The sequence below is a fragment of the Berghia stephanieae genome, chromosome 1, assembly GCF_034508935.2.
Source record: "Berghia stephanieae isolate SIO BIC M18660-M18661 chromosome 1, UCSD_Bste_1.3, whole genome shotgun sequence".
Classification (NCBI taxonomy): Eukaryota; Metazoa; Mollusca; class Gastropoda; order Nudibranchia; family Aeolidiidae; genus Berghia; species Berghia stephanieae.
Window position 1 is genome coordinate 45,947,310 of NC_088360.1, and position 23,789 is coordinate 45,971,098.

The 23,789-nt window shown below is 33.4% G+C and overlaps 1 protein-coding gene across 1 annotated transcript; it reads left to right on the top strand.

Moving 5' to 3' along the window:
• Positions 1–257: 257 nt before the first annotated feature.
• Positions 258–7,329, top strand: LOC144975977 (uncharacterized). The gene is made up of 2 exons (XM_078920225.1): positions 258–463; positions 2,426–7,329. Exon 2 carries the CDS (start codon positions 3,290–3,292, stop codon positions 4,439–4,441), a length of 1,152 nt encoding a protein of 383 aa, XP_078776351.1. The 5' UTR covers positions 258–463; positions 2,426–3,289; the 3' UTR covers positions 4,442–7,329.
• Positions 7,330–23,789: the final 16,460 nt, after the last annotated feature.

Below are 23,789 nucleotides of genomic sequence, written 5' to 3' on the forward strand. Positions count from 1 at the left end.
GTAGGATTTAAAGAGTTGGTTAAAAACGGTTTACTGAAACCCTGGTTGGTGTATCTATATTTATCCAAGCACAGTTGAACATATTAAATACTTAGACAATATGTCTGCCTTTCTCAACTCTTTTTTATTATACTTGCATTATTAACCAGCTAATTGTTTAGTTGGATTATTAAACAATGGCTCTTCATGTTTATTGTCAATATGAATAAATTGATTGATCTGTCATCTTTTCCACAAAATATACAGGGTCCCGATTTTGTTGCTGACTCCGAGTCTGATTCCTCTACGTACTCTGTGAGGTACCCAATGCTGAGTACATCATTGTCTTTGGAACCTAGTGCTCATTCCCCAACTCAGTCAGAGCCTCATCCACAACTATCACAGACTGAACCTCGTTGCCAGTCTGGGACCCAGGTTCAACCCGAATGCTATACACTTGCAAACCAACGTGTTACGTGCAATGGTGAGTCATTTTTTTTTGTCATTCTTCTCCTTTGATATTTGTGGGATCAATTTTAATTTACCCATTCCTTTTAAAAGAAAACTTCCACCCCCTCCATGGTGCTGCATTTGTGTTATTGCATTTTTTTCTGTTTTGGCAGTGCTGCGTCGCAAAATACGCTACCATTTACATAACAAGCACAAATCCAAATTTGATAGGGTGGACATCTTAGAATCTGAAACCCCAATGTGTGAGTGATATCAGTGAAACCAGCCATAAAAATGTTCATGTTTATTTTATTGGGGTGTTTTTTTGTCTGTAATAGACTTAAATTGCTTGTATTGTAAGTGTTAAAATGGTTTTTTTGTTACAACCCATCTATATATTAAAACTGTTTTTCTTTGTATTTCTATGATGCTTAAGGCTTTTTTTCACAGACCAGCTGGAAACTTAACGAGAATCAGAGTAGATAACATTTTTATTAATCTTGCAACCTAAACAGTATATGATGATTGGGAGCATTTAAAGAAAAGCACATTTTCTTTTTAATTTGTCGGTACTAAAATTATACTTTGATAATGTCTGCTGTGCTACAAACCCTTTTGACTTCCAGGTTCAATATTTTTCTTTATTCTAAAATTCTTGGGTTTCCTTTCAATGACAACTGAGATCATTAAAATTCAGCTCACAACATGATGTGTGTAGATTTGATGAAAACATATGTTCGAGTTGAGAAGCAGTGTTCACGAACTTGCTGATCGTTTTTACTAGCATTTATTTTCCTAACTTACCTGTGTCAATTAACAAAGGCAAGACTCAAATATTTTCTATCTGAACAGTGTGTTTGTTATTGAAATATTTCCGGCATATACATGTCATATTTCATTCCCACAAAATATAAATCAGGATTAAGTTGTCTGGGCATCAGCATCGTTCAGGCAGTTGGGGGGAAGTCTTTAAGGAATTAATGAAGCCGATGCTAAACCCGGTCTGGAGGACGTTTGATTGATGTCGGCTGTTTGTTCTGCCAGCCGGTGATGTTTTCTCACTCCCTCAATGACAAAGAAAGTCATTGTTATGACTATGAACTATAGTCTATTATTACTTTTGTTACTATATTAATTGTTACTTATTGCCGCTACTGTTATTATTTATTATTATTATTATTATTATTATTATTATTATATTATTATTATTATTATTATTATTATTATTATTATTTATTATTATTATTATTATTATTATTATTATTATTATTATTATTATATGATATTGCCTTCAGTGCATTCTATTACTATTATTGATATAATTAATTTCTGATTGTTGTAAATAATTTATGTGAATTGAATTTTGTCGATTGGCCAAGGGCCTACAATAAACTTAAATGAAATGTTAGTCTTTGGATAGGACTTGGGTCTATTCTTGATTGCTTATCCGCCTGGGTCGAGTGAAGCATTTGGAGTAAATTTTGTTGCTCAACGTAAAAAACATGACGCTTACCATTCCGCTGATACTGATACCTCCAAGGGGTGGTTGGGGAAAAACCTAAAATTCTTTTGACATTCTGTCTGATTATTCGCTGAAACAACAAAGGACAATCTATGTATTCAGATGAGACTTCAATGTGTTACTATTCCGATTTATGTTCATATTTTGATTATAATGAAGAGGGAACCCTGAACCCAGTGAAGTGGGTGGATTGATCTATTTATTTCTATTTCAAAACAAAAATATGGCGTCTTTTCACTGGATTTGTTATGTGGCAGAGGTCTCCACAAATCTAACATACCTCTTCCAAAGGAATAGATGGTAGAAAAGTATATAACAAGAAGGAATTATGACAGTTACTTGTCCAGGCCTTAAATATTTGGAATGCTATTCCTCTCTATCGCTGTCATGTAGCTGATGTGCATACGATCTGTCTATTGATTTATTTTCATAGTTCATAGCATGATGTGCTTTATTTTCTTCTTTTTTTTCCAGAGAAATACAAAAAGCCAAGGAGACCCTGTCCATACTGTGGACAGTTGCAAACAAAACTCTCAAGGCATTTGATGAGGAAACACAAAGATGAGACAGAAGTTACAGAGGCCATGAAACAGCCTGTAAAGGAAAGGGATAGAACAATGGAGTATCTCAAGAAAAAGGGCATTTTTTATTCAAACACTAGAAACAATTCAATAGTTATGCGTGAGAGAGCACAAGGGTCACATGAAGTTGTTATGTGTGCTGGCTGTAAGGGGTTTTACTCTGGACGAAGGGTTTATGAACACAAAAAGAAATGTAGTACTGAGCATGCTCTGTGTACTGGGGTTGTAAAATTTTATCCCGTGGCTCCCAATGCAAGTAAAGAAATAAAGGAGAATATTCTTGACAAATTTCGGAATGATGAAGTGGGAAATTTGTGTCGATCAGACAAAGCTATAGTATTGTTAGGAACAAAATTGTGGAGTAAAAGTTCAAAGAAGGAGAGAAAAGTTATAATGAGTGATTTACGCATCTTAGGAAATTTGATTTTAAAAACTAGGAAGAGAACAAATCAACCTTCTTTCTCTGGAGAGGACGTGGTGAAGCGTTGTAACTTTAATGAAATATCGCAAACCATTTCTGAAATGACTTTGAAAGAGGATGGGACATTGAAAGCAGGCTTGAAGCTTTCAATTGGATTTATATTGAAAAAGTTAATTAATTTATTAAAAGGGGAATATATAATGCAAAACAAAATGGAAGAATCCGCAGAGATAGATTTGTTCAAAGCTGTCCTGGATTATAATTGGGATAGTATTTTTTTTTACAGCCAGAGTTCAATGTGAAGCAAAGAGAACAAATTTGAGAAAACCCAAAGAGATGCCATTAGAGAATGATATAAAGAAGCTACGGCAATTTATTACTGAAGAGATGGTCCGTATTTGTGAGGATGATTATCAATTATTTGATTCACATATGTTTGTTAGGCTTCGCAATGTCATCGTAGCTAGGCTTACAATGTTTAATGCGAGGAGAGGCGGAGAACCCGCAAGGATGTTGTTAAAAGACTGGAATGATGCAGATTCAGGTGTATGGGTTGATCCCCAGCTTGTACAACATGTCACTGATCCTCTGGAAAAAGCGTTACTTGAGAAGTATAAGCTGGCCTATCAGTCTGGAAAGGGAAGCAAGATGTTGGTCCCTGTGTTGATACCCAATGACACAATTCAGCCTTTAAGGAAACTTGCACAGGAGCGTAAAGCTGTTGATATTTCAGACAACCCATTTCTTTTTCCAAATACAGGAATATCCAAAGATCATGTAAGTGGTTACATTGCCATCAAATATGTCACTTCCTTAGTAAAGGATTTAGAGAAACCCCAGTTGTTAATAGCTGATAAATTCAGGCACCGAGCTTCGACATTATTTGCCTTACTTGATGTCCCACAACACGAGAGAGATGTCTTCTATCGACATATGGGACACAGTGAATCAATCAATCAAAACATTTATCAGTGTCCACTTGCAATACGAGAAATAACAGAAGTTGGTCATTTTTTGGGTCAAATTGATAACTCAGCATCGGTCACTGGGGAAGGAAATTGTCACATTGAAACAAATGACTCTGTAGTGAATAGAGACTCAAATGCAAATTTTGGAACATCCATAGTAACAGCTGTAAATCAAGAAGAAATATTTGATGGTGAAGCAGGAGTGCCAAATCAGCTTACGTGTTCTTCAAAACAAACTGAACCCAAGAGGAATTCAAGCAAAAATCGGAGATACATGTCATGGTCAGATGAGGATACAGATAGAGTCAAGTCATATTTTAAAAACTTTGTCGAAGATGTTTCAGCACATGGTTCAAGGGGATCATTACCTAGAAAGTCTGAAATTATTCTGTTCTTAAAACACCACAGGGTATTTTCACAAAAAGGAATCCCTGAAGGTACACTAATTAGTTTGGTGAAGACAAAGATTTTTAATGAAAGAAATAAATATAGAAGGGAAAGAGCGTTTCAATCGGTGTAATGACAATCATGAATTTGATTTGTATTACATTCATTGTATTGTATAGTGTTATTGACATATTTTGGGGGTTTACAAAAACGTTTTATCTTTATATAGTACAATCTGTTCATCATTGCAATATCCTTTTTTATATATATGAACATTCATTTGCTCAGCTTGAGAGACAAATGCTTTGTAGAACCATAGCTGCCAACCGTTCTGTTAAAAACGGATTTGTTCCGTATTTGACTTCATGAGTCCGTAAGTGCTTATTTTTAGTTCAAAATCCGTATTTTGTAATTTTTGACTAATTTGTGGTAAAAAAGCCATGTGAGCCTAATGAATTATTATTATTGATCCATTATTATTACTATTACTACTACTACTATTGTTGTTATTATTATTATCATTATTATTGGTGTCCAGTGAGAGCATAATCTCCATTTGTGCAGCTCTTTAATTTGAATTATGCCTCTATCATAAATGATTTTCAACAATTAAAAAAGTTCCATTCGTTTATATGACGCCTGTATTTTACTCAAACCTTTCATAATGTATTGGAGATTTGCATAGGATATGGATGTTAGCCTCGATATACTTTGAATATTCTAAGACAGTATTGATACTTTCACTATTTGTTACAAATATTATTTTAATTAAGAATAAAATTAAATCCACCTTTTTGATTGGAAGATATTCAATAAGAAAATCAATTGCTTATATTGATTAAAGATGACAATGATTATTTCCCTTTATTAATTTATGAAATATATAAATTTAATCCCTTTAAAAACATCTTCATCTGATTTTAATTTTTTTTTTTTTCAAGCAAGCTTTTGTAACGGTTTAGGTTCAAGAAAAATAAGTATACTCCATTTTTAGGTGTGTTTATCTTGTCAAAGTAAAGAAGTAGGAATTCTCTAATATTTAGAGGTGCATTTTACTATAACTACTATTATAGTATACTACTTAAAGACCATTATGTTGCATGAAAGAAAACATATATGCAATCGTCTACTTTTTATCTGAACTCACCTAATTTTTACCCCAAAACGCCCTCTCAAGTGATGTACCAGGTTGGTAGTTATGCATTTCTAACCATCTTAAGTTATTTCATTTATTTTACAATTGTGCTTCTTGTGTATTGGTCCTTATCAAAGTTGAGGCAGTTGAATTCTTTCTTTATATTGTCCGTTCTGAATTTTGATCTCATTGTGGAAAGCTCCCATAGCGGGCAGGGAGGTACACACTGTGTCTTCTATCCCCTTATATCTGTTTTCCAACATGCTTTCAGTCTTTGTCTTGGAATGAGATTACTTGTTTTTTTCCTGGCCCTCGCCGGAGTCCTAGCTGGGAGGGAAGCAGTCAAATGCATATTTATTGTTTTGGGAGATGATATTTTTTTCCTTGTAAATCATCTCTCTGTTATGTATTATTACTATATTTGTTATTTTTAATGTATAATGTAAGCATTTGAGTGTGTTCCTCTTTGTTGGATTTTGTTCTTGTGTCCGGATAAGACTTATAGGTGATCTCAAACTAAGTACATTGGTGATACGCTCTTGGAATCTACATCTGATCCCTATTTGTTCCCAGTTCCCCTATGTCTTACTTTCTCTTGGATGCTTCAACTGTAATTCTAGAACTTTTTACTATCCAATTTTCTTCCTTTTTACTGGCGCTGATATAACCTAAATGTGTTGCAAGCGCCGTAAAACCCTTAAAAACAAAACAACAATCATTGTGGAAAGTGTCATTTTAACGATTCAAATGTGCTGGTACTAAACCCGATAATTGAGCAACATTTGGACTAGCCTCTGTCATCTCAAACTTGTTAGTGTTAGTAATAGTAATTAAAAAGGCTGACTTTTATATGTTGCGATTCGATGAAGGGGGGGGGCGGGGCTTCGGCACACATCGCCCCTCATCCCGGGCCAAATGAGCGTTCCTTATTTTATTTTTGAAAAGTTGGCAGCTATGTAGAACTATCTGAAAGAATCAGATATGGCAGAATAAAAAGTCTTTCTACTAACCCTAACTTAATTGGCCAATGTAGCTTTATGTTCAGCATTTTCTAGATACCTAATGTAAAATTTCACTATTCTTTTTATGATAATTTTAAGAGTTGCAATCTTTAGAGGTGACTGTCAAGAAATGACACCTCTGTGCATTTAATTTCATTCTTTCTTTATCCCCTCATCCTTAATCAGAATAATAATAATTAATAATGAAAAAAATGCAGCAACGACAGCTTAGAACGGCATAAAGTGCTTAAGAATTATTTTTTTTTGCATTAAACTTTATTCAAACGATTTTCAACACTTTTGCTTCACAGTTTATGCTTTTTAACAAATGCAATTAAGCAACTTACCAGCAACAACATATTGGTTTGTTATCATTTGAGGGTTTTATCAGTAAAACTGTTTCTATCCTTTTATGTTGCACTGTACACATAACAAACTTCATGCTTTTATTTGGTGACCAAAGACTTATGTGATACAGTGGATGAATGTTTGTGATGGCTTTTGGAACTGAAATAAACCTGCAATATGATTTGTAGACTTCTATCGTTATGTATCATTTTTCGGTCAAATGTAAATGTAATTTTACACGAGCTTGATGTATCATAAAACCCACAATGAGCTCAACGTGCAGCTGGTAGTACATTTATATGGACACGAACAACGTTGTTACAATTCAGTAACGTACTCCAATTAACACAAGTGAGACTGTAAATGAGACTTTTACAATGACTCTGCATCGCCACAAATATGGATTCGAACCCTGGCAACTCGGGCGTCAGACGAACTGTCTACCACGAAACCAAAGCAAGCATTGTGCAAGTTAAAGTGAATGAGATGTTGATTGAAGCCGTTCATTGTGTCCATCAGATCTGCTGTCCTATCCATCCAACTCCATTCACTGGGTGGGGTTCCCGACTTCCCATATTGGGCAGGGACGTACCCGTTGCGTCTTCTATCCCCCTATGTCTGTTTTCCAACTTGTTTTCTGTCTTTGTCTCGGGATGGGATTACTTGGTTTTGTCCAGGATCTGGCTGGGAGGGAAACAGTCAAATGTATAGTTCGAGTTTTGGGAGATTATATTTTTCCCTTGTAAATCATCTGTCTGTTATGCTCTTTATTGTTTTGTTTACATATTATTTATGCTTTGTAAACATTTGAGTGTATCCCTCTTTGTTGGGACCTGTGCTTGTGTCTGAATGAGACGTTTAGGTGATCTCAAACTAAGTACTTTGATAGTGGGCTCTTGGAATCTACTGTTTCCTATTTGAAACAAATCCCCTTTGCCTTACTTTTTCTTGGGTGCTCAAATTGTAGTTCCAGAACTTTTTACTATCCCATTTTTCTTCCTTTTTACTGGCGCTGATATGACCTTAATGTGTTGCAAGCGCCGTAAAACCCTTAAAAACAAAACAAAACAAACCAAGTCCATTCAGTGGTATACAACAACAACAAATAAACTCCTCTGCCTGGTCCCTTCTATCTCTGATCTTAACCTGGGTCGTCAGGTTTCTAAAGGGGTCGGGGACTGCAAAAACAATGGCGCACGGAGCAACTGGGAATATTTTTTGCCGTGTTTGAGTCCCAGGTTATTTCCCTGAGCGCCCCTTCTGAGGGATGGACCTTCCCAGGAGTTAGTAAATGCGTTGCTCGGCCACTTCACTCTACGCACACTGGGATAAGCTTCGACACTATGGCCATGAAGCTCTTAATCTTAAGGACTTACTTTATTTTAGACAATTTGGTGGTAGCTCACTTGAAAATGCACTCTTAGGTATACACATATATCAACATATACTGGGCTCCCTAAAAGGGTTTTTTAATGTGGTCTCCCTAAAAACATGTTTTTACCAAATGTCTCCTTAACGCTACAGAAACACTTAGTAAAATAGTAGGGGGACCGAGTAATTTTCTATATACCATTGTGATCATCAAGCATCAGAATTGTGTTCATAAATCATTGTAGGGCATCAAACTATACTCATTTGAACAAAGATTGAACAGTTTAATCAATTTGAACAAGACATATGCTTGGTCCTCCAATTGGTGCATTTCACAGTGGTCACCTTAATAGTGGATTGATACTTATATATATATATTATATATATATTATATATATATATATATATATATATATATATATATTATATATATATATATATATATATATATATATATATATATATATATATATATATATATATATATATATATATATATATATATATATATATATATATATATATATATATATATATATATATATATATATATATATATATATATATATAAACATTTGAAAGATAATTAAGATAGTTTGACTTCTACAACGTTGTTATCGAGCGTTGCTCTCATCAGGAAGTGGAAGTGAAAGTAGATTGTTGTGTTTTCGTATTTTTATAGATTCGTGTTTATGGAGGTTCGTAATTACATAAAATGTGTTTGTTTCTATGTCTGCATGAGGAAGTTAATTCGTTTCTTCTGTTGAGTGTTGCTATGTTCGGTTTAGTGATGATGAAGAATTTTTCTTCCAAGCAGAGGTTGCAAATCTTAGATGAGGGGGAGTACGACTGTGCTCTGGAGATGATTTTCCATGTGATGCTGTGTTGTATGTTTTTTTCTTTGAGGTTCCAAATGTGTTCGCTTAGTGTAGTAGAATCTCGTTTGTGTATGTTTCTGAAGGAAGATGTATGCAGGTTGTATCTGGTTTTGAATGGACACTCGGTGAGGCCAATGTATGTTTCTTGTTTTGGTGTGTCTAGTCGTGTTACTGTGGCTTGATAAATTACGTTTTGAGTCAGGCAATTGCCGTTTAGTGGGCATGTTGTCTGGGTCCTACAGTTGCATTTTTTCTCTAGGTTGTTGCTGGACTGATCTGGCTGTGATCGTTTTCGGTTATTGTTGGATGAAATAATGTTTTGTATGTTTGGCATGCAGGTGTATCCTATTTGATGGTGTTTTTGTTCATGATTGGGTGTAGAACGTGACCGGGAGGGAAGCATTTTTGTAGTAGATTGAAGAATTTGTTACCGATAGAAGTTGTCACATTCTTGCTGTAGGGTGGGTTGAACCATGTTATGTGTCGTTTTCTTTGTCGTTTTTTTGTTGGGGTGGTAATGGTCTCTTCCTCATATTCTAGTTTGTAGTTATATCCACTTTTTTGTAGTGCGTTTGTGTACGGTGGGATTGCATCGTTGAATATGTTGTTGTTTGTAGAGTTGTTAGATAGTCGTTTGTTAATGCTCTCGGGGATGTTTTTTATTATAGATGGCGGATGATTGCTGTGTCTATGAACGTACAATGGGATGTTGTTGGGTTTTGAAAATGGTTGATAGGTGCCGTCGTTTGGGTTGATGGTTATGTCCAGGAAGTCGAATGTTTTTTTGTTGGCTTCGATTGTAATTTTCAGATTGTTGTCCTGGAAGATTTTGCATATTTTTTTCTTTATTAATTCTGTCTGTCTCGGTGTTTTATTGCACAATGCGAGTCCGTCGTCCCTGTATAGTCCAATGTTTATATCAAGATTTTGCATTTGAGAAAGTAGATATAGTCCGACGAGCTCGCATGCAACCTCTGCTTGGAAGAAAAATTCTTCATCATCACTAAACCGAACATAGCAACACTCAACAGAAGAAACGAACTAACTTCCTCATGCAGACATAGAAACAAACACCTTTTATGTAATTACGAACCTCCATAAACACGAATCTATAAAAACACGAAAACACAACAATCTACTTTCACTTCCACTTCCTGATGAGAGCAACGCTCGATAACAACGTTGAAGAAGTCAAACTATCTTAATTATCTTTCAAATGTTTATAAATAGCTCCTTTTATACTAAAGTTGAGCACTATTATTTCATGGTTTTTGTTTTATAATTTATATATATATATATATATATATATAATATATATATATATATATATATATATATATATATATATATATATATAAATTGTTTCAATCACTTTGGAATGTTATATCATATGGTACAGCAAAACCAAGGATGGTTGTGTTGACTGATTGACTGATTAATTTATTTAATGTTAGATTAATTGACCAATTGATAATAATGATAATATTTGGTATCGAATTTCCACAAATGAAACGAATTGAAAATGAATATGTTTATGTTGTGTATATCGCACGCGTGAAAGAAAGAGAGGAAGAGAGAGAGGAGAGAGAGAGAGAGAGAAGAGAGAGAGAGAGAGAGAGAGAGAAGAGTGGAAAGAGAGAGAGAGAGAGAGAGAGAGAGAGAGAGAGAGAGGAGAGAGAAAATAAGTAGGAGTGAAATATCTGTTTAATGTTATAGTTATCATATAATGTGATAACAAGTGTAACTAAATGACAAATTGCCATATTTATGGACAATAAAGATCTATTATTATTATTATTATTATTATTATTATTATTATTATTATTATTATTATTATTATTATTATTATTATTATTATTATTATTATTATATCAGCATAAGTTAAAATGCAGAATATTTCGAGCAAAACGACATTCATAAACAACTGGAGCTTGAAGTAAGGGGAATTATGCAACGGTAAGTTGAAATTATAATGTTTGAAATGTAAACAAAAGGCAAGAGAATCAAGTAGGTAACCAGATAGAAATAGCATTTCCAAGAAGAAAGCGTGATTCATATTGGAGAGATAAAATGACAATTAGACAAGTGCAAGGAGAAGCTAAGACTTTGACAACGACAAGAAAAATGGGTCAGTCTGGTAATGGAAAGAAATGGGGATTCATTATCACTAATGCAAGTAGGCGGAGAACGTCATGATTATGACTTCATGGGTCTGGACAATGTGGGATGCGATGCTCATTGCCGTTACTGGTATTTATATTTACTATTCGAATACATCAAATTATTAAGTTCAACATTCAGTCTAGAGTTAAAATACCAAAAAGATAATGAATTTTATTGATTTGGAAATACTTGTTTGCAAAATCTGTGACCAAACTGCAATATTTTTACTGCAGATTTGCGAGTTCCAGACCTAGATTTGAGATTACTCGACAAATAGGAAAGTCCGGCCAATCATACACTGTGTTCTTGTTGCCACGGTCACTGTAAACCATCATACTGCCTAAATACATTTGAGTGATCTGTAGGCCTCCAGAAAACTAATTGTACTTTGGTATAAACTTGAAAAACAGACAAATGAACTCCCACCGGCTGAAGCACACTTATTTGTATTACAAATTCATGCGAATGCTGACTACATCTACCGTGGACAGGAGGATAACATGTCATTGTGTCCAATATGACAATGAAAGACAAAATGACAAATAAAAAACTGGAGCTTGAAATTAGAAAACTTCTGCAATGCTATGTTAAAACTAATTAATAACGATGTGAAATTTGAACAAGAGACACGACGGGCGAAGAAGTCAACGCGATCAAAATGCCATTTAAAGAATAATGCTTGAAATACAATGGAGAAATAAGATATCGATTTGAATAGTACAGGAAGGAGAGAATACTTTCACAAAGAGAATAAACTTCAACGATGATGGTCATTTCTGTTGGATGCCACCAAACATAAATGCCGTGTACAATAGCCTCTTACAATGATGCACGTATGAGTACGAGCCTGTTTTGGGTCAATTCTTGCACCAGCTCAATTTTGTGACCCTGGATACCATATGCGACCAACTTGAGCCCGAAGTAAGTAAACTGCAGCCATGCTACATTGAAACTATTTTATAATGTGAAATGGGAACAACAGGCTAAAGGGGTAAGAAGTTGTCAGAATAATAACAATGTGATCTACACTAATAATAATAATATAATAATAATATAATAATAATAATAATAAAATAATAATAATAATAATAATAATAATAATAAAATAATAATAATAATAATAATAATAATAATAATAATAATAATAATAATAATAATAATAATAAATCTTTATCGTCTATATATGGAAATTTGAATGCCTGAAATGCAATGGGGAAATATGATGTCATTTTGACAGGAAGGAATCTGTATAGAGATACAACCGGTAATGAAAGTTTTCTTTTTATTTAGAAGTTTCAACATCTCGGTCACTGCTTTTATTAAATCTTTAAGAAACAAAAAGTCAAAAAGTCCAAGGATGGTGGTGGTTTTTGATTGGATGCCACCAAACCTAAATTGCTCGTTTAGTCGCCTTTTACGACACGCATGAGCTTACGGTGGCTCAATTCTTAAACCCTCTCAGTTGAGGGATCCCGGAAACCACACGGGGGCAATTAGATTTAGAGGTTGTAAACTCCTTAGGTGCTCATTTATAGTTTAACTCAGTTTTATGCTTATTTTCTGGACTCCTCAATTCCTTCATATTTGTGCCATTTATTTTTGGAACCCCTCTGTTCCTTCATATTCATCTCTTTGCCCTTTTTGGAACCCTCTCAGTTCCGTCATATATAATATAATTATGTGTGGTTTTTTTTGTTTTTTATTTTTTGGAAGCCCTATGTTCCTTCATATATTATATATGTGCCATTTTCTGGAACCCTTAGTTCCGTCATATATAATATATGTGTTATTTTTTTTTTTTTTGGGAAACCCAAAGTTCCTTCATATATTATATATGTGCCATTTTTTGGAACCCCTCAGTTCCGTTATATTTATCTCCTTGCCATTTCTGGAAACCCTCGGTTCCTTTATATTCATCTCTTTGCCATTTTTTGAACCTCTTAGTACTTTCATATTCATCTCTTTGCCCTTTTTTGGAACCCTCTCAGTTCCGTCATATATAATATATGTGTTATTTTTTTTGAAACCCTTAGTTCCTTCATATATTAAAAAAGTGCCATTTTTCGGAACCCCTCAGTTCCTTTATATGTATGTCTTTGCCATTTTTTGAACCTCTAACTGCCTTCATATTCACCTCTTTGCCATTTATTAAAACCCCTCAGTTCCGTCATATATAATATATGTTATTTTTCTTTTATGGAAACCGTTAGTTCCGTCATATATTATATAAGTGCCATATTTTGGAAACCATAAGTTCCTTCATATATTATATGTGCCATTTTTCGGAACCACTCAGTTCCTTCATATTTATCTCTTTGCCATTTTTGGAACCCCAAGGTTCCGTCATATATAATATAAGTTATTATTTTTTTTGGAACCCTAAGTTCCTTCATATATTATATATGTGCCATTTTTTGGAACCCCTCAGTTCCGTTATATTTATCTCTTTGCCATTTTTTGAACCTCTTAGTACTTTCATATTCATCTCTTTGCCCTTTTTTGGAACCCTCTCAGTTCCGTCATATATAATATATGTGTTATTTTTTTTAAACCTTAGTTCCTTCATATATATTATATGTGCCATTTTTCGGAACGCCTCAGTTCCTTTATATTTATGTCTTTGCCATTTTTTGAACCTCAATGCCTTCATATTCACCTCTTCGCCATTTCTTGGAACCCCTCAGTTCCGTCATATATAATATATGTTATTTTTTTTTTTTTGAACCGTTAGTTCCGTCATATATTATATATGTGCCATTTTTTGGAACCCCTCAGTTACTTCATATTTATCTCTTTGCCATTTTTGGAACCCCTTAGTTCCGTCATTATAATATATATATTTTTTTTTTTTGGAACCCTAAGTTCCTTCATATATTATATATGTGCCATTTTTGGAACCCTCAGTTCCTTCATACCTGTCTCTTTGCCATTTTTGGAACCCCCGGTTCCTTTATATTTATCTCTTTGCCATTTTTTGAACCTCTTTGTACCTTCATATTCATCTCTTTGCCATTTTTGGAACCCCTCAGTTCCGTCATATATAATATATGTTATTATTTTTTTTGGAACCCTCAGTTCCGTTTATTTATCTCTTTGCCATTTTTGGAACCCCTCGGTTCCTTATATTCATCTCTTTGCCATTTTTTAACCTCTTAGTATCTTCATATTCATCTCTTTGCCTTTTTGGAACGCTCTCAGTTCCGTCATATATAATTGTGTTATTTTTTTTTTTTTTGGAAACCCTAGGTTCCTCCATATATTATATATGTGCCATTTTTCGGAACCACTCAGCTCGTTCATATGTATCTCTTTGCCATTTTTGGAACCCCTCAGTTCCGTCATATATAATATATGTGGGTTGTTTTTTTTGGAACCCTAAGTTCCTTCATATATTATATATGTGCCATTTTATTGGAACCCCTCAGTTCCTTCTTTTTTATCTCTTTGCCATTTTTGGAACCCCTCGGTTCCTTTAGATTTATCTCTTTGCCATTTTTTGGAACCCTCAGTTCCGTCATATATAATATATTGTTTTGTATTTTTTATTTGGAAACCCTAAGTTCCTTCATATATTATATGTGCCATTTTTCGGAATCACTCAATTCCTCCATATTTATCTCTTTGCCATTTTTGGAACCCCTCGGTTCCTTTATATTCAACTCTTTGCCATTTTTAAAAACCCTTAGTGCCTTCATATTCATCTCTTTGCCCTTTTCGAACCCTCTCAGTTCCGTCATATATAATATGTGTGTTATTTTTTTTTGAAACCCTAAGTTCCTTCATATATTATATAAGTGCCATTTTTCGGAACCACTCAGTTCTTTCATATTTATCTCTTTGCCATTTTTTCCAACCGTCAGTTCCGTCATATATAATATATGTGTTATTTTTTATTTTTTTTTGGAAACCCTAAGTTCCTTCATATATTACATATGTGCATTTTTCGGAACCACTCAGTTCCTTCATATTTATCTCTTTGCCATTTCTGGAACCCCTCGGTTCCTTTATATTCATCTTTTTTGCCATTTTAAAAAACCTCTTAGTGCCTTCATATTCATCTCTTTGCCCTTTTTGGAACCCTTATTTCCGTCATATATAATATATGTTATTATTTTTTTGGAACCCTAAGTTCCTTCATATATTACATATGTGCCATTTTTTGGAACCCTTCGGTTCCTTCATATTTATCTCTTTGCCATTTTTGGAACCCCTTATTTCCGTCATATATAATATATGTTATTATTTTTTTGGGAACCCTACGTTCCTTCATATATTATATATGTGCCATTTTTGGAACCCTCAAGTTCCTTCATATCTATCTCTTTGCCATTTTTGGAACCCCTCGGTTCCTTTATATTCAACTCTTTGCCATTTTTTTTAACCTCTTAGTACCTTCATATTCATTTCTTTGCCCTTTTGTGAACCCTTCAGTTCCGTCATATATAATATATTTGTTGTTTTTGTTTTTTTTTGGAACCCTAAGTTCCTTCATATATTATATATGTGCCATTTTTTGGAACCCCTCAGTTCCGTTATATTATTATATATATATCTGTTTGCCATTTTTGGAACCCATCGGTTGCTTTATATTCATCTCTTTGCCATTTTTTTGAACCTCTTAGTATCTTCATATTCATCTCTTTGCCCTTTTTGGAACCCTCTCAGTTCCGTCATATATAATATATGTGTTATTTTTTTTGAAACCCTTAGTTCCTTCATATATTAAAAAAGTGCCATTTTTCGGAACCCCTCAGTTCCTTTATATGTATGTCTTTGCCATTTTTTGAACCTCTAACTGCCTTCATATTCACCTCTTTGCCATTTATTAAAACCCCTCAGTTCCGTCATATATAATATATGTTATTTTTTTTTATGGAAACCGTTAGTTCCGTCATATATTATATAAGTGCCATATTTTGGAAACATAAGTTCCTTCATATATTATATGTGCCATTTTTCGGAACCATCAGTTCCTTCATTTTATCTCTTTGCCATTTTTGGAACCCAAGGTTCCGTCATATTAATATAAGTTATTATTTTTTTTGGAACCTAAGTTCCTTCATATATTATATATGTGCCATTTTTTGGAACCCCTCAGTTCCGTTATATTTATCTCTTTGCCATTTTTTGAACCTCTTAGTACTTTCATATTCATCTCTTTGCCCTTTTTTGGAACCCTCTCAGTTCCGTCATATATAATATATGGTTATTTTTTTTAAACCTTAGTTCCTTCATATATTTATATATGTGCCATTTTTCGGAACGCCTCAGTTCCTTTATATTTATGTCTTTGCCATTTTTTGAACCTCAATGCCTTCATATTCACCTCTTCGCCATTTCTTGGAACCCCTCAGTTCCGTCATATATAATATATGTTATTTTTTTTTTTTTTTGGAAACCGTTAGTTCCGTCATATATATATATGTGCCATTTTTTGGAACCCCTCAGTTACTTCATATTTATCTCTTTGCCATTTTTGGAACCCCTTAGTTCCGTCATATATAATATATATTTTTTTTTTTTGGAACCCTAAGTTCCTTCATATATTATATATGTGCCATTTTTGGAACCCCTCAGTTCCTTCATACCTGTCTCTTTGCCATTTTTGGAACCCCTCGGTTCCTTTATATTTATCTCTTTGCCATTTTTTGAACCTCTTTGTACCTTCATATTCATCTCTTTGCCATTTTTGGAACCCCTCAGTTCCGTCATATATAATATATGTTATTATTTTTTTTGGAACCCCTCAGTTCCGTTATATTTATCTCTTTGCCATTTTTGGAACCCCTCGGTTCCTTTATATTCATCTCTTTGCCATTTTTTTAACCTCTTAGTATCTTCATATTCATCTCTTTGCCCTTTTTTGGAACCCTCTCAGTTCCGTCATATATAATATATGTGTTATTTTTTTTGAAACCCTTAGTTCCTTCATATATTAAAAAAGTGCCATTTTTCGGAACCCCTCAGTTCCTTTATATGTATGTCTTTGCCATTTTTTGAACCTCTAACTGCCTTCATATTCACCTCTTTGCCATTTATTAAAACCCCTGAGTTCCGTCATATATAATATATGTTATTTTTCTTTTATGGAAACCGTTAGTTCCGTCATATATTATATAAGTGCCATATTTTGGAAACCATAAGTTCCTTCATATATTATATGTGCCATTTTTCGGAACCACTCAGTTCCTTCATATTTATCTCTTTGCCATTTTTGGAACCCCAAGGTTCCGTCATATATAATATAAGTTATTATTTTTTTTGGAACCCTAAGTTCCTTCATATATTATATATGTGCCATTTTTTGGAACCCCTCAGTTCCGTTATATTTATCTCTTTGCCATTTTTTGAACCTCTTAGTACTTTCATATTCATCTCTTTGCCCTTTTTTGGAACCCTCTCAGTTCCGTCATATATAATATATGTGTTATTTTTTTAAACCTTAGTTCCTTCATATATTATATATGTGCCATTTTTCGGAACGCCTCAGTTCCTTTATATTTATGTCTTTGCCATTTTTTGAACCTCAATGCCTTCATATTCACCTCTTCGCCATTTCTTGGAACCCCTCAGTTCCGTCATATATAATATATGTTATTTTTTTTTTTTTTGGAAACCGTTAGTTCCGTCATATATTATATATGTGCCATTTTTTGGAACCCCTCAGTTACTTCATATTTATCTCTTTGCCATTTTTGGAACCCCTTAGTTCCGTCATATAATATATATATTTTTTTTTGGAACCCTAAGTTCCTTCATATATTATATATGTGCCATTTTTGGAACCCCTCAGTTCCTTCATACCTGTCTCTTTGCCATTTTTGGAACCCCTCGGTTCCTTTATATTTATCTCTTTGCCATTTTTTGAACCTCTTTGTACCTTCATATTCATCTCTTTGCCATTTTTGGAACCCCTCAGTTCCGTCATATATAATATATGTTATTATTTTTTTTGGAACCCCTCAGTTCCGTTATATTTATCTCTTTGCCATTTTTGGAACCCCTCGGTTCCTTTATATTCATCTCTTTGCCATTTTTTTAACCTCTTAGTATCTTCATATTCATCTCTTTGCCCTTTTTGGAACGCTCTCAGTTCCGTCATATATAATATGTGTTATTTTTTTTTTTTTTTTGGAAACCCTAGGTTCCTCCATATATTATATATGTGCCATTTTTCGGAACCACTCAGCTCGTTCATATGTATCTCTTTGCCATTTTTGGAACCCCTCAGTTCCGTCATATATAATATATGTGTGGTTGTTTTTTTTGGAACCCTAAGTTCCTTCATATATTATATATGTGCCATTTTATTGGAACCCCTCAGTTCCTTCTTTTTTATCTCTTTGCCATTTTTGGAACCCCTCGGTTCCTTTAGATTTATCTCTTTGCCATTTTTTGGAACCCCTCAGTTCCGTCATATATAATATATGTGGGTTTTGTTTTTTTTATTTGGAAACCCTAAGTTCCTTCATATATTATATATGTGCCATTTTTCGGAATCATTCAATTCCTCCATATTTATCTCTTTGCCATTTTTGGAACCCCTCGGTTCCTTTATATTCATCTCTTTGCCATTTTTAAAAACCTCTTAGTGCCTTCATATTCATCTATTTGCCCTTTTTGGAACCCTCTCAGTTCCGTCATATATAATATGTGTGTTATTTTTTTTTGAAACCCTAAGTTCCTTCATATATTATATAAGTGCCATTTTTCGGAACCACTCAGTTCCTTCATATTTATCTCTTTGCCATTTTTTCCAACCCGTCAGTTCCGTCATATATAATATATGTGTTATTTTTTATTTTTTTTTGGAAACCCTAAGTTCCTTCATATATTACATATGTGCCATTTTTCGGAACCACTCAGTTCCTTCATATTTATCTCTTTGCCATTTCTGGAACCCCTCGGTTCCTTTATATTCATCTTTTTGCCATTTTAAAAAACCTCTTAGTGCCTTCATATTCATCTCTTTGCCCTTTTTGGAACCCCTTATTTCCGTCATATATAATATATGTTATTATTTTTTTGGAACCCTAAGTTCCTTCATATATTACATATGTGCCATTTTTTGGAACCCCTCGGTTCCTTCATATTTATCTCTTTGCCATTTTTGGAACCCCTTATTTCCGTCATATATAATATATGTTATTATTTTTTTGGGAACCCTACGTTCCTTCATATATTATATATGTGCCATTTTTGGAACCCCTCAATTCCTTCATATCTATCTCTTTGCCATTTTTGGAACCCCTCGGTTCCTTTATATTCAACTCTTTGCCATTTTTTTTAACCTCTTAGTACCTTCATATTCATTTCTTTGCCCTTTTGTGAACCCTCTCAGTTCCGTCATATATAATATATTTGTTGTTTTTGTTTTTTTTTGGAACCCTAAGTTCCTTCATATATTATATATGTGCCATTTTTTGGAACCCCTCAGTTCCGTATATATATATATATATATATCTGTTTGCCATTTTTGGAACCCATCGGTTGCTTTATATTCATCTCTTTGCCATTTTCTTGAACCTCTTAGTATCTTCATATTCATCTCTTTGCCCTTTTTGGAACCCTCTCAGTTCCGTCATATATAATATGTGTGTTATTTTTTTTTTGAAACCCTAAGTTCCTTCATATATTATATATGTGCCATTTTTCGGAACCACTCAGTTCCTATATATTTATCTCTTTGCCATTTTTGGAACCCCTCAGTTCCGTCATATATAATATATGTTATTATTTTTTTTTGGAACCCTAAGTTCCGTCATATATTATATATGTGCCATTTTTGGAACCCCTCAGTTCCTTCATATTTATCTCTTTGCCATTTTAGGAACCCCTTAGTTCCGTCATATATAATATATATTATTTTTTTTTTTTTGGAACCCTAAGTTCCTTCATATATTATATATGTGCCATTTCTTGGAACCCCTCAGTTCCTTCATATCTATCTCTTTGCCATTTTTGGAACCCCTCGGTTCCTTTATATTTATTTCTTTGCCGTTTTTTGAACCTCTTAGTACCTTCATATTCATCTCTTTGTCATTTTTTGGAACCCCTTTTTTTCCGTCATATATAATATATGTTATTATTTTTTTTGGAACCCTAAGTTCCTTCATATATTACTTATGTGCCATTTTGGAACCCCTCAGTTCCTTCATATTTATCTCTTTGCCATTTTTGGAACCCCTTATTTCCGTCATATATAATATATGTTATTATTTTTTTTGGAACCCTACGTTCCTTCATATATTATATATGTGCCATTTTTTGGAACCCCTCAGTTCCTTCATATCTATCTCTTTGCCATTTTTGGAACCCCTCGGTTCCTTTATATTCAACTCTTTGCCATTTTTTAAAACCTCTTAGTACCTTCATATTCATTTCTTTGCCCTTTTGTGAACCCTCTCAGTTCCGTCATATATAATATATTTGTTGTTTTTTTTGTGTTTTTTTTTTGGAACCCTAAGTTCCTTCATATATTATATATCTGCCATTTTGTGGAACCCCTCAGTTCCGTTATATTTATCTGTTTGCCATTTTTGGAACCCCTCGGTTCCTTTATATTCATCTCTTTGCCATTTTTTTGAACCTCTTAGTATCTTCATATTCATCTCTTTGCCCTTTTTGGATCCCTCTCAGTTCCGTCATATATAATATGTGTGTTTTTTTTTTGTTTTTTTTAAACCCTAAGTTCCTTCATATATTATATAGATCTATGTGCCATTTTTCGGAACCACTCAGTTCCTTCATATTTATCTCTTTGCCATTTTTGGAACCCCTCAGTTCCGTCATATATAATATATGTTATTATTTTTTTTGGAACCCTAAGTTCCGTCATATATTATATATGTGCCATTTTTTGGAACCCCTCAGTTCCTTCATATTTATCTCTTTATATTTATGTCTCTGCCATTTTTTGAACCTCTTAATGCCTTCATATTCACCTCTTCGCCATTTATTGGAACCCCTCAGTTCCGTCATATATAATATATGTTATTTTTTTATTTTTTTTGGAAACCGTTAGTTCCATCATATATTATATATGTGCCATTCTTTGGAACCCCTCAGTTCCTTCATATTTATCTCTTTGCCATTTTTGGAACCCCTTAGTTCCGTCATATATAATATAAATTATTATATTTTTTGGAACCCTAAGTTCCTTTATATATTATATATGTGCCATTTTTGGAACCCCTCAGTTCCTTCATATCTATCTCTTTGCCATTTTTGGAACCCCTCGGTTCCTTTATATTTATCTCTTTGCCATTTTTTGAACCTCTTTGTACCTTCATATTCATCTCTTTGCCATTTTTTGGAACCCCTCAGTTCCGTCATATATAATATATGTTATTATTGTTTTTGGAACCCTAAGTTCCTTCATATAATATATATGTGCTATTTTTTGGAATCCCTCAGTTTCTTCATATTTATCTCTTTGCCATTTTTGGAACCCCTCAGTTCCGTCATATATAATATATGTTATTATTTTTTTTTTGGAAACCCTAAGTTCCTTCATATATTATATATGTGCCATTTTTGGAACCCCTCGGTTCCTTTATAATCATCTCTTTGCCAGTTTTTTGAACTACTTAGTAACTGAGAATCTTAAATGAAAATGACCCGAGATGTTAAAAAGTCTAAATAATAAGATATATATATATATATTATATATATATATATATATATATATATAAATATATATATATATATATATATATATATATATATAAATTGTTTCAATCATTGTTTGTTTGTTTTTTGGAAACCCTAAATTCCTTCATATATTATATATGTGCCATTTTTTGGAACCCCTCGGTTCCTTTATATTCATCTCTTTGCCATTTTTTTGAACTTCTTAGTAACTGAGAATCTTAAATGAAAATGACCCGAGATGTTAAAAAGTCTAAATAATAAGATATATATATATATATATATATATATATATATATATATATATATATAATATATATATATATATATATATATATATATATATATAAATTGTTTCAATCACTTTGGAATGTTATATCATATGGTACAGCAAAACCAAGGATGGTTGTGTTGACTGATTGACTGATTAATTTATTTAATGTTAGATTAATTGACCAATTGATAATAATGATAATATTTGGTATCGAATTTCCACAAATGAAACGAATTGAAAATGAAATGAATATGTTTATGTTGTGTATATCGCACGCGTGAAAGAAAGAGAGGAAGAGAGAGAGAGAGAGAGAGAGAGAGAGAGAGAGAGAGAGAGAGAGAGAAGAGTGAGAGAGAGAGAGAGAGCGAGAGAGAGAGAGAGAGAGAGAGAGAGAGAGAGAGAGAGAGAGAGGGAAAATAAGTAGGAGTGAAATACACTGTGTTCTTGTTGCCACGGTCACTGTAAACCATCATACTGCCTAAATACATTTGAGTGATCTATAGGCCTCCAGAAAACTAATTGTACTTTGGTATAAACTTGAAAAACAGACAAATGAACTCCCACCGGCTGAAGCACACTTATTTGTATTACAAATTCATGCGAATGCTGACTACATCTACAGTGGACAGGAGGATAACATGTCATTGTGTCCAATATGACAATGAAAGACAAAATGACAAATAAAAAACTGGAGCTTGAAATTAGAAAACTTCTGCAATGCTATGTTGAAACTAATTAATAACGATGTGAAATTTGAACAAGAGACACGACGGGCGAAGAAGTCAACGCGATCAAAATGCCATTTAAAGAAAAATGCTTGAAATACAATGGAGAAATAAGATATCGATTTGAATAGTACAGGAAGAAGAGAATACTTTCACAAAGAAAATAAACTTCAACGATGATGGTCATTTCTGTTGGATGCCACCAAACATAAATGCCGTGTACAATAGCCTCTTACAATGATGCACGTATGAGTATGAGCCTGTTTTGGTCAATTCTTGCACCAGCTCAATTTTGTGACCCTGAATACCATATGCGACCAACTTGAGCCCGAAGTAAGTAAACTGCAGCCATGCTACATTGAAACTATTTTATAATGTGAAATGGGAACAACAGGCTAAAGGGGTAAGAAGTTGTCAGAATAATAACAATGTGATCTACACTAAATAATATAATAATAATAATAAATAATAATAAATAATAATAATAATAATAATAATAATAATAATAATAATAATAATAATAATAATAATAATAATAATAATAATAATAATATATAATAATAATAAATCTTTATCGTCAATATATGGAAATTTGAATGCCTGAAATGCAATGGGGAAATATGATGTCATTTTGACAGGAAGGAATCAGTATAGAGATACAACCGGTAATGGAAGTTTTCTTTTTATTTAGAAGTTTCAACATCTCGGTCACTGCTTTTATTAAATCTTTAAGAAACAAAAAGTCAAAAAGTCCAAGGATGGTGGTGGTTTTTGATTGGATGCCACCAAACCTAAATTGCTCGTTTAGTCGCCTTTTACGACACGCATGAGCTTACGGTGGCTCAATTCTTAAACCCTCTCAGTTGAGGGATCCCGGAAACCACACGGGGGCAATTAGATTTAGAGGTTGTAAACTCCTCAGGTGCTCATTTATAG

Bases quoted from the DNA above. Each gene is read 5' to 3' on its own strand.
- LOC144975977 (XM_078920225.1), top strand. From the start codon at position 3,290: ATGCCATTAGAGAATGATATAAAGAAGCTACGGCAATTTATTACTGAA.